General features: G+C 47.6%; 1 protein-coding gene across 10 annotated transcripts in view; it reads left to right on the top strand.

Moving 5' to 3' along the window:
- Window positions 1-12,424, top strand: part of OPA1 (OPA1 mitochondrial dynamin like GTPase) — a 126,898-nt gene that overhangs the window by 69,882 nt on the left and 44,592 nt on the right. For all 10 annotated transcript variants that reach the window (XM_073675069.1, XM_073675067.1, XM_073675068.1 and 7 more), the window contains 2 exons: window positions 4,130-4,246; window positions 11,919-12,012. In XM_073675069.1, the coding sequence (XP_073531170.1) occupies window positions 4,130-4,246; window positions 11,919-12,012 (211 nt within the window). The remainder of the gene's footprint in view (window positions 1-4,129; window positions 4,247-11,918; window positions 12,013-12,424) is intronic.

Here is a 12,424-nt window from a genome sequence, read left to right as displayed (position 1 = left end):
TTCTATAGATAGTCATAAAATACAAAAATGCTCCTCTTCATATCAGAAATAGCCACTCTGAAATGGATTTTCAAAGTTAATAACACCAGCTTCATCAGGGCTAAGAGATCTATTTAACCCCTTTACAGCCCATGACGTATTAATACGCGTCAGTGCCCTGGGCTTTAAGAGCTTGGCCCGTCTTAGTACGTCATCGCGATCGCGCGCGCACACAGGCTGTGCGGGCGCGATCGCCCCCGGGTGTCAGCTGATTGTCACAGCTGACACCCGGTAGTATGTGCAGGGAGCGGTCCCGCACCGCTCCCGGCACATTAACCCCCGCAATGCTGCGATCGAAGTTGATCGCAGCATTGCGGTGGCAAGGGGAGGTGATCGGTATACTCACCTCCTCTTCTGGCCTCCAGCACTGTCTGCCGCGGCTTCCCGGGTGTTGCCATGACGACCCGATGTCGTCATGACAACATCCGGGTCACCAGGCAGCAGAAACATTGTTTGGTCATGCGCAGTGCACGACCACACAATGTTCTCACTGTACAGCGCTGACTGCCTGCATGGCACAGGAATGGTGCTCCATCCCTATGCTGTGCAGGCGATCAGAATAAAAAAAGTTAAAGTCCCAGAGTGGGACAAAGTAAAAAAGTGTAAAAACTGTCAGAAAGTGAAAAGAAAAATAAAAAAAAAATTGTAAAAATATTTAAAAAAAAAAAAATAATAATAAGAATAATCCACCAAAAAAAATATATAATGTACCCATCAATAAATATTATTATGAAAAAAAAGCAAGCAAACAATAAAAGTACACATATCTGGTATCGCCGCGTCCGGAACGACCTGACCTATAAAACTGTCCCACTAGTTAACCCCTTCAGTGAACACGGTAAAAAAAAAAAAAAAAAAACAAAGCAAAAAACAATGCTTTATCATCATACCGCCAAACACAAAATGGAATAACACGCGATCAAAAAGACGAATATAAATAAAAATGGTACCGCTGAAAACGTCATCTTGCCGCGCAAAAAACAAGCCGCCATACAGCTCCATCATCCGAAAAATCAAAAAGTTATAGCTCTCAGAATAAAGCAATGCAAAAAAATAATTTTTTCTATAAAATAGCTTTTATTGTGTAAAAGCGCCAAAATTTTACCACACGTGGAACAGAATAAAAAAAAAAAAAAAAAATTCCTGAATTGTTGGTTTTTGTTTATTCTGCCTCCCAAAAATCGGAATAGAAAGCGATCAAAAAATGTCACTTCCCTGAAAATGGCACCAATAACAACGTCAACTCATCCCGCAAAAAACAAGCCGTCACATGACTGTCTGCCAAAATATGAAAAAATTATAGCTCTCAAAATATGGCAATGCAAAAACTAGATTTTACAAAAAATGCTTCTTTTAGTGTGTGACACCTGTCAATCATAAAAACCCCATATGATTCTAGTATCACTGTAATCGCACCGACCCGAAGAATAAAGTCGTCTAATCACTTATACCACACGAGGAACGGCGTAAAAAATAAACTCTCGGGTTAGGGTTGTGCTAGGGTTAGGGCTGGGGTTGGGGTTAGGGTTGGGGTTGGGATTTTTTTCAAAAGTAAGAAAAAAAGATGACGATATGGCGACTAGTGTTGAGCGCAAATGAGTTTGCATTGGGTGCTCTGGTATGCATTGAGTATCGTGGGTATTTGAGTGACATGCTCGAGTCTCCGCCCCATATGCTTCGCGGCCAAAAAAACTTTGCAGTGATTGCCTGCCATGCACGAGCGATCCCTGCATGTTTTTTTTGGGGTGTCTAATAACCGTGAAACATGCGGGGCAGGGACTCGAGCATGTCACTCGAGCACACGCAGTACGTGGTGCATACCTGAGTACCCGATGCAAACTCAAGTAGCGAGCATTTGCGCTCAAGACTAATGACAACTTATTCAATATGATGACATAATGTTATCAAATTCTGTGTCGTACCTCTGGGTTCAAAATGTTCACTATACCCCTTTATAAAATCCTTGAGGGGTCTAGTTTCCAAAATGGGGTCACTTGTGGGGGGGTTCAACTGTTTAGGCACACAGGGGCTCTCCAAACATGACTTGGTGTCCGCTAACAAATTGAATGGAAAATCGGCTCAAATTGTTAGCGGACGCCATGTTGCGTTTGGAGAGCCCCTGTGTGCCCAAACATTGGAACTCCCCCACAAGTGACCCCATTTTGGAAACTAGACCCCCCAAGGCACCTATCTAGATGCATAGTGAGCACTTGGAACCCCCAGGTGCTTCATAAATTGATTTGTAAAAATGAAAAACTGGAAAAAAACATACTTTTTCATTTTTACGGATTAATTTGTGAAGCACCTGGGGGTTCAAAATGCTCACCACCCATCTAGATAAGATCCCAGGGGGGTCTAGTTTCCAAAATGGGGTCACTTGTGGGGGGGTTCCACTGTTTAGGCACATCAGGGGCTCTCCAAATGCAACATGGCGTCCGCTAATTATTCAAGCAAATTTTACAATCAAAAATTCAAACGGCGCTCCTTCCCTTCCGAGCCCTGCCGTGCGCCCAAACAGTGGTTTTTCCCCACATATGGGGTATCTGCGTGCCCAGGGGAAATTGCACAACAAATTTTGGGGTCTATTTTTTCCTGTTACCCCTGCGAAAATAAAAAAAAATTGGGTCTAAAGTAACATTTTTGTGAAAAAAGTTAAATGTTCATTTTTTTTCTTCCACATTCAAAAAATTCCTGTGAAGCACCTGAAGGGTTAATAAAGTTATTGAATGTGGTTTTGAGCACCTTGAGGGGTGCAGTTTTTAGAATGGTGTCACTTTTGGGTATTTTCTGTCATAAAGACCTCTCAAAGTGACTTCAAATGTGATGTGGTCCCTAGAAAAATGGTTTTGTAAATTTTGTTGGAAAAATGAGAAATCGCTGGTCAACTTTTAACCCTAATAGCTCCATAACAAAAAAAAGATTTTGGTTCCAAAATTGTCCTGATGTAAAGTAGACATGTGGGAAATGTTATTTATTAACTCTTTTGTGTGACATATCTCTCTCATTTAAGGGCATAAAAATTCAAATTTTGAAAATTGCAAAATTTTCAAAATTTTCGCCAAATTTCCATTTTTTTCACAAATAAATGCAAGTGATATCGAAGAAATTTTACCAGAATCATGAAGTACAATATGTCATGAAAAAACAATCTGAGAATCAGGGGGATCCATTGAAGCATTCCAGAGTAATTACCTCATAAAGTGACAGTGGTCAGAATTGTAAAAATTGGCCTGGTCATTAACGTGCAAACCACCTTGGGTTGTAAAGGGGTTAAAGGGGTTGTCCAGTCCAAAATGATAAGTCTACAGTCATTCTTTGCTACTGCAGACTTATGAATCCCCCCAGCGCAGGCACTGTACAAGTGTAAGGAGCAAGGCCATGCTCTCTAGGCTGGCCCTGGCTTGGAGTATATATAACTCATACATACCCTTCGGACCCGGCTCAGAAACCGGTGAATCCTCGCAGCGCACAGTGCGTGTGCTGGGGGGATTCATAAGTCTGCAGTCACACAGAGCAACTACAGACATTGATTTGGACCAGATGACCCCTTTAATAATGTATGCAGTTTGTATAATAAAATCTGGTGACAGATCCATTAAAAAGAAATATAAAAAAAAATGCACTGAGAATCTTTCAAGTTTCAACTTTTCTGTAGGAATAAGATTTTCATAAATTGCCATCTGGCTTCTGACACATGAAAACGTCCTCCAGAAAGACATCAATGACAAATAAGTGCCAGTCAGAGTACAATTAGCTGTCTACCATGCAATAAGCAAAAGGTCTGATTTATATTACTGCTGTTCTAAACGAAGATGATCCAGACTGGACTGAAGAAGATCAAGAGAAACTATGTCTGTTCATGTTAATAATCTTGAGTTCAGAACACTTCTTAAAATGAAACTATAGATTTCTTGTAGCAGTACCCAAGTGATACGTGGGAAAGAAAAAGCACAGCAAAATCCGCTTTTGAAACTAGACCATCGGCTTCCTCCTCCTTATATAATGCAATGTAACTGGTAAAACTGTTCTGAAATCACTGGCTTTGGGTTATGTAACCCTTCATGTGAATGTTCTATCTGGTTTTCTCTAGATCAAAGACACGTGGCACCAGGTATACAGAAGACATTTCCTGAAAACTGCTCTTGGGCACTGTAATCTTTGTAGAAGGGGCTTCTATTACTATCAGAGGCACTTTATAGACTCCGAGGTAAGATATTGCTCCTTTCCTTTAAACTTTATTCATGTGTGAAATGTAATTAACACTTTTAAGGGAAGATTTCATCAAAAATTATCCATTGTTTTGTTATATTTAAAAGGGTTCTCTGAGAAATGTAATAAAATACATTTAAATATTCCAAATTTTACTAAATACCTTTTATTTAGCAAAATACTGTAAGCTTTATGTTCACTTCACTGTTAGGATTTCAAATTTGTCTGCTGCCATCTCTACCAGTTTCCCAGCTGATATGTTGTAGAACGGGTTTTGTATGGATGTCTGCTCAAGACAGTTGTCGGGTGAGGGCAGCGTCCTGTCGGGTGAGGGCAGCGTCCTGTCGGGTGAGGGCAGCGTCCTGTCCGACATCGTGAATGCACATTCCTCTGTTCACTGAACCTGACAGGAGCTACTTACATATATATGTATACATTACAAACTGTCTTCCCCCGGCCGGGCATTTCTGCTCAGTTACTGTTTAAGCCGGCGCATCATGCTCTGGTCTGGTCCAATTTATATACCAGAGTAGTGCATGTAATTCTGCAATGAGGACGTGTACACTGAACTGTTCATGTCCACAATTTATAGGATTTATCCAATAAATTCAGCAGCCCGTGAGAACATATCCTTAGCTTTTCCGAATTTGTGGCTTATCTCTAAGAGCCCCCAAAAATCAGATCCCACACAAATGTAGTCTGCAATTTTACCAAACTTTTTGATACTTTTCTGCGCACTGTGAGAGAAGTATCGCCTTAAGGCTATGTTCACACACGTTGTGTTTCAGCAGCAGAAGGGAAGGAAGGGAGACACAGATCCATTACTAGTGGGTAGGCAGAGCCCCATAGGATAGTTCACCTCAGATTTATAAAAAGTGACGACCGGCCCCTCCAGATTAGGCTCCTCCTACTCCCATGATTCTCCAGTCTAAAATTTGAGGTCGCAGAGGATAGTCGCTTTGCAGCTCCTCAGAAGATTTTTTTATTTTTTATCCACGGAGGCCTGGACCCCCCGTGGTCTAGAGGTCTCAGGGGGTCTCGGCGCTGCTGGGACCCCCACCCCTTCCCTGACGGATCTGCGTACCCCTTAAGGAGGTCCCCGCAGAACCCTGCCGGCCCCGGGGGATACAGGGCGCTTCCTGGCGGAGACGCACACCGCGCCTGTGGGGTCCCTGCGCCGTGGGGGAAGCTAATGGCCACCGCGCCAAACACATCCCTGGGGGTCCCTGTGGCGCTCAGCTGGGTAAGTGCTCATCATGTGTGAGTGCTTCAGCGGCTGCTGCGGCAGCCGCTGTTACATTTTTTCAATGCAGTGACTGCTGTTTTTTTGTCCGCAGGTGGAATCCCTGCAATGAGGCGAGCAGAGAACGGAGAAGCCGCGCGCTTTTTTGAACGGCGGCGGGGAACGTGGCCTCGCGTCTCCTCGGCTGCCTGTCTTCCGCGGGCAGGAAGAGCTCTAAGCGCGCGCTGGAGCGGTTCCTGCCCCTCCTCTTCCGGCTTCTTCTCGCGCGGTGGCCATCACCGTGCGGCGTCCTGCTCCTGGCTCGCCTCTCCTCTCTCCCTCCTTCCGGACCGGTCTGCGCTTCCAGACCGGGAAGAGCAGTCACCGCGGCCAGCTGGGTGAGTCGCTTCTGTCTTTAAGGCGGAAGGTTCCTCGCACACCTCTTCTCTCCTAAAAGCAGAGGTTGTTCCGTAGTCGGCAGCATTAACCCCTGTCGGGCAGCTGCGGTAGCTTTCTCTTCTAAGAGGAGCTTTAACCCTTCAGCGCTTGGTTTCTTTTGTGAAGAACAGGCTGTGGTACGGGATCACACTGTCCTAGTTACTGACCACACTTTTAAGGGGTTATTCGGCCTTACAGATACTGCGTGAGGGCATGTCGGATCAGGGTCCAGAAGGCGCGGACCGCCTCCCAGGTCCGCTTCAGGATCAGTCACGCATATCTGACACGCAGTCCTCGACGGCGTCAAGTTCAACGCTGGTCGGGGGTCTCAGTGATGTTAAAGTGGAGGCGCTCACTCGCTCCATTGATAGCCTGTCTGGCCTTCTAGGTCATTGGGTATCAGCTAAGTCCTTACAGACTTCTCGTGGCAAGATGCGCCACAGGCCGGTACTGTCCCCTCCGCGCAGCGAGACGGAGGCCTCAGATCCGACAAGCTCTGCTGGGGAGATCTCCGATTCTGACAAAGAGGATCGGCAGGGTCGCTCTGCTTCGCTTGTGGGCCGCGTGGATGCCTTTATTGGGGCTATGAGAGAGGCGTTACAGTTGCCTGATGAGGTATCGAGCCGCCCTGATAAGTCGGCCCGGCTGTTTCAGGAGTCGCGTCGGACTCTGTCAACACTGCCATCGCTCGATGAGCTTAACGAGGCGGTGGAGAAAACGCCTGTGTCCGGATAAGCGCTTTCAGGGGACTCGGCTTTCTGATGCACTGTATCCCTGAGACGATCGCTAATTGGGTTCCCTCTCCTGAGGTAGACGTACCTTTATCTCAGCTGAGCAAATCTTCGTTACTTCCTGTTAAAGGGAAGGCGAGTCTGCAGGATCCTCTAGACAGAAGGACAGAGTTAGCGGCGAAATCCATCTACGAGGCCGCGGGTCAGGGGTTCCGAGCGTCTTTAGGAGCCATGTGTGCTGGTGAGGCTTCTCTGCGGTGGTTGGATCAGCTACGGACGGCGTGGCAAGATGGGACCCCGCTATCTGAGGTAGAAGGGCTCATCCAGTTGTTGGAAGAGGCGGCCCGTTATGGCAGAGACGCAGTTCTGGATTCTACTTCGGTTCTGTCCAGAGCGCAATCCTCGGCCGTCACAGTCAGAAGAGCACTGTGGCTTAAGCAGTGGACTGGAGACGCAGTATCCAAGCAAGGTTTGCTGAGTCTGGCATACAAGGGTGGTCAGCTTTTTGGTTCTGACCTCACAGAGCTGATTGCTAAGGCCAAAGCATAGGATATGGCTTTGCCGCAGCTGAGAGCAGCGGCGCCTACGTCTGGCAAGTCAAGTGCCGGTGGTGGTCGTCGGTCCTTGCGACCCAGGGGACGGTTCGGTCAGCCCTCTTGGGGATCGGGTCGTCCCTCGTCTTCCGGAAAGAAGACCTCTCAGAAATCCCGTACTCCCTGGAAACAGAGTTTCCGTCAAGACAAACGGGAAACTGACAAGAAGCCCGCTAAGGCAGACTGACGCCAGGTTCTCACCCGAGGGCTCTCGGGTGGGGGGTCGTCTGCTACAATTCGAGTCGACTTGGGCATCCCACGTATCGGACGCCTGGGTGACGCGGGTTATGTCGGCAGGCTATTTCATGGAGTTTCATTCTCGAACCCCGGACAGGTTTCGCCAGTCTCGCATCCCGTCCGAGCCCAAGCTGGCAGCTGCTCTGCTGCGGGAGGTCGATTCTCTTCTGCAGAATGGTGTAGTGGTTACGGTTCCGCCGGAGGACCGGGGAAGGGGGTTTTACTCCAACCTCTTTGTGGTCCCCAAAAAGGAGAACAAGTTTCGCCCCATTCTGGACCTCAAAGAATTGAATCTTCACGTCCGGACCCGGAAATTCCGCATGGAATCTCTTCGCTCTGTTGTGGCGGCCCTGTCACTGTACGATTTTTTGGTGTCAATCGACATCCGCGACGCCTATTTGCATGTCCCCATCGGAAGGGCCCACCAGCGCTTCCTACGTTTTGCCATAGGTCAGGCCCATTACCAGTTTGTGACCCTACCATTCGGGTTGGCCTCGGCGCCCAGAGTTTTTACGAAGATTCTGGCGCCACTTATTGCGATCCTTCGAAGGCAAGGGGTTACGATTCTCCCCTACCTGGACTACCTGCTGATAGTGTCGTCCACAGCGGAGGAGGCGGTGACAGCTCGCGATCTCTCCCTTCAGCACCTGGAGGACTTCGGGTGGCTGGTCAATTGGAAGAAGTCATCACTGGAGCCGTCACAGTCAATCCTGTTCCTGGGAATGCACTTCGACACGGTACGGGCAGTGGTGTCCCTGCCTCCGGACAAACAAGCGAGCCTTCGTCACCATGTTCAAGCTATGAGGTCGTCGTCGGCAATGTCCCTTCGAAGGTGTATGCGCCTTCTGGGTTTGATGGTTGCGACAATGGAGACAGTACCTTTTGCTCAATTTCATTCCAGGGGTCTCCAAGATCTCATTCTGACCCATTGGGATCGATCGCCGACCTCGCTGGATCGCAGTGTCATTATCTCCCGCAGGGTGCGAGAGTCTCTCGGATGGTGGTTACGTCCGGAGGTGTTATCCCTGGGAAAATCATTCCTCCTTCCGCGGTGGTCGGTCATAACCACCGATGCCAGCCTGACGGGCTGGGGGGGAGTTTGGAACGATCTCTGGATTCAGGGGGTCTGGTCGTCAGAAGAGTCCTCTCTGCCGATCAACATCCTGGAGTTGAGGTCGATTTTTCTCTGCCTCCGTCATTGGACGGTCCCTTTTGAGCGGTCTGCCAGTCCGAGTTCAGACGGACAATGCGACAGCGGTCGCGTATATCAACCATCAGGGCGGGACGAGGAGTTCCAGACTCATGATGGAGGTCTCTCGGATCATGGTATGGGCCGAGTCCAGGGTTCCAGCCATCTCCGCGATTCACATCCCAGGAGTGCGGAATATCACAGCGGACTTTCTCAGTCGCGAGCAAGTGGATCCCGGAGAATGGATTCTTCATCCGGAAGTGTTTGCACTGCTGTGCTCCCGTTGGGGGACTCCCCAAGTGGATTTGATGGCATCCAGGCTGAACGCCAGGATTCCGACGTTCATGTCCAGGTACAAGGACCCGGAGGCCGTGGCGGTAGATGCTCTAGTAGCCCCGTGGGACCAGTTCGAGCTGATCTATGTGTTTCCGCCGGTATCCTTACTGCCTCTAGTGATTCGGCGGATCAAACTCGAGCGAGTTTCGGCAATTTTGGTGGCGCCGGATTGGCCAAGGAGGGCGTGGTTTTCAACGCTGGTGTCTCTTCTGGCAGCGCCTCCGTTTCCACTACCTCTTCGTCCGGACCTGTTAAACCAAGGTCCCATTCGTCATCCGGACCTGAAGTCTCTTCGTTTGACGGCGTGGCTCTTGAGACCGAAATCTTGACCCGTCGAGGGTTTTCAGCCGAGGTCATTTCCACCTTGCGAGCGGCCAGAGGTCCTGCTACGACTAGGGTTTATCACAAAACTTGGGAGGCCTTCTTTTCGTGGTGTTCTGAATCGTCAAGAAACCCGAGGATTTTTTCCATTCCCAACTTATTGGCTTTCCTGCAATATGGGTTGGACAAGGGTCTGGCAGTTAGTACCTTGCGGGGTCAGGTATCTGCTCTATCCTTGCTTTTTCGGAAGGCTATTGCCTCGCGCAGGGATGTGCGTTCCTTTTTTCGCGGGGTAACTCGTCAGTTTCCGCCTCGGAAGACGTTTGTGGCTCCTTGGCGGCTCAATATAGTCTTGGAGGCTCTTCAGCATGGGCCTTTTGAGCCTATGGATTCTGCTACGCTTTATTTGCTTTCTTGGAAGGTGGCCTTCCTGGTAGCGGTCACCTCCTTGAGAAGTGTTTCTGAGTTGGCGGCACTTTCTTGCTCGCCCCCTTTTCTGGAATTCCATCCGGATCATGTGGTGCTTCGCACTCGTTGTGACTTTCTGCCTAAAGTGGTCTCACGTTTCCATGTCAATCAGGACATCGTGTTGCCTTCCCTCTGTCCAGAACCGAGGAATTCAAAGGAGCGGGCCTTGCACTCGTTGGATTTAGTACGGGCGTTAAAGTTCTATCTTGCGATCACGCAAGGGTTTCGGAAGTTGGACTCTCTTTTTGTGATTCCTGCTGGTCGTCGGCGTGGTCAGCGGGCTTCCAAAGACATTATAGCTCGGTGGATACGGTCGGCTATCCTAGAGGCGTACCGGCTCAAGGGCGAGCCTTGTCCGATTAAGGTTCGAGCTCACTCCACGAGAGCTGTGGGTTCGTCGTGGGCTTTTCGTCAAGGGGCCTCGGCAGCTCAGCTCTGCCGGGCGGCTACCTGGCGCTCCGTTCACACCTTTACAAAGTTTTATAAGGTGGACGTCAGTGCTTCCGCTGATGCGGCCTTGGGACGTAGGGTCCTGCAGGTGGCGGTGGTTTAGGATATCTCTTTAACTTGTGTTTAGCGCTGGTTGCGCGTTTATCTAAGTTGTTGAGGAGTTGGCGATTCTGCCACTGTTTTTCCCACCCTTGAGTTCTGGACTGCTTTGGGACGTCCCACTAGTAATGTCTGTGTCTCCCTTCCTTCCCTTCTGCTGCTGAAAGACGGATTTTGGTAAGACTTTACCTGTAAAATCCTTTTCAGCGAAGGAAGGAAGGGAGACACAGCACCCTCCCATGGCAGAAGTGTTTTATTGCTTTTCAGATGCGGCGCGACCCCTCTCTGATGGCGGTCATCGGGACTGGGGTCGGCGCGCTAGGGCTCTGTTCCAGCATTGCCAGCTCATCGCAGTTGTCAGGTCCAGTGAGTAGTGCCTGGGACTGTGTGGTTTTTTGTTACATAACCTGTTCTCTCGTTTTTTTCTGAGTTTTCAGAAGAGGTTGTGTTGCTCCGCTGGTGTTATCTGCTCTTCCTTAGCTTGTGTACGGACTGAAGGACATGGGAGTAGGAGGAGCCTAAGCTGGAGGGGCCGGTCGTCACTTTTTATAAATCTGAGGTGAACTATCCTGTGGGGCTCCACCTACCCACTTGTAATGGATCTGTGTCTCCCTTCCTTCCTTCGCTGAAAAGGATTTTACAGGTAAGGTCTTACCAAAATCCTTCTTTTATTCTGCTGCAAATCTGCTGCCAACTTTTGTCTGGCAGGAAAACAGCTGCGTAAACTGCGCGTATTTGCTGCTTATTTTTGACCACCATTTACTTCCTGTGGGTGAAAAATAACGTAGCAAAAATGCAGGTGCGTTTTCTGCTGCAGAAACTCTGACAGAAGTGACCTGCTCTACTTTCCAAATAAGCAAGCAAGGCCGAAAATACGCAGCAAACAAAAAGCAACATGTGTGAACAGAGAATTCTGGTTTCTCATACATTTTGCTGGTACTGGAAGACACAGCTGAAAATTTACATAAAAATCTGCTGCAAAATACGCAACAAAACAACGTGTGTGAACATAGCCTAGGTCTCAAGATTGTGGGTATTTTAGATGACACCCACATTGTGACACATTGGTGGCATACTCTGTTATGCTATTTAGCAAAGTGTTTGCCCCCAAAGTGTCATCACTTTTTACACACGTGACCAGGTTTCATTTCCGGAGTAATTGCAATCTATGCACTTCTGGCAAATGTACAGTCTTCGCTGGCCACCACATGTAGGCTGCTTTAAATTCTCCCATTATTTAAATTAAACTTTTCTACAAATATACCAAAAAACAATGCCTAAAAAAATGTACTGGTGCACCGAAAAATGAGGTACATGACCTTGAAAATAGAACATTTGTGCATGCAGAGTACAGTACAAGTAAAGCTGTTCCAGAAACATTTAATTAAAAAGACTGAAGCAAATGCTTTCCTCTGTGTGCAATCCTTTCCATTAAACATAGGTGGCGCCAGTGTTCTATTACCATGCTTTATTAACTAACCAGCTTTATGCTATGACATACAGAATACATAATAATCATATAGATTTTATTTATTGTGCTGCAAACCACTGAATGTTTTTCATAGTGATGTCTATTAATATTCTAGCTGGAGTGCAATGATGTTGTCCTATTCTGGAGAATACAGCGGATGTTGGGAATTACAGCAAACACTTTGAGGCAACAGCTAACAAATTCAGAAGGTATGCATTCAAACCCCACACAAATCGTCTGACTTACAATTGTTGATGTGATTCATATAGAGCAGTTCAGTTTTTATATTGGTAATTTGTATTAATTGTAGATTGTTATGAAGAATGATTGGATGAATTGCAAAGGTATTCCTTTCCATGAAAGTTAATCACAAAAAAACAGTTTCCCCTGACTTTCAGCCCTGTCTCAAAATGACCTGATAACATAATTTTAGCGATCTTTTTGTTAGCTCAAGAGAAAGTGTTAATCAGGACAAGGCAGCTGATATCACTCTGTTATGCTGATTGAATTGTAAGAGCAGACTAGCTGCCTTCAAGGGTTTATCCGGGACTGTTTTTTTGTTTTTATTTTTTTTATATAGGGCTAAGACCTTATAGGCAAGTAGTTATTTACCTGACTGTT

Source organism: Phyllobates terribilis, unplaced genomic scaffold, assembly GCF_046119375.1.
Source record: "Phyllobates terribilis strain yellow unplaced genomic scaffold, ASM4611937v1 Scaffold_3__8_contigs__length_932513732, whole genome shotgun sequence".
NCBI lineage: Eukaryota > Metazoa > Chordata > Amphibia > Anura > Dendrobatidae > Phyllobates > Phyllobates terribilis.
This window is presented reverse-complemented; position numbering and strand designations above follow the sequence as displayed.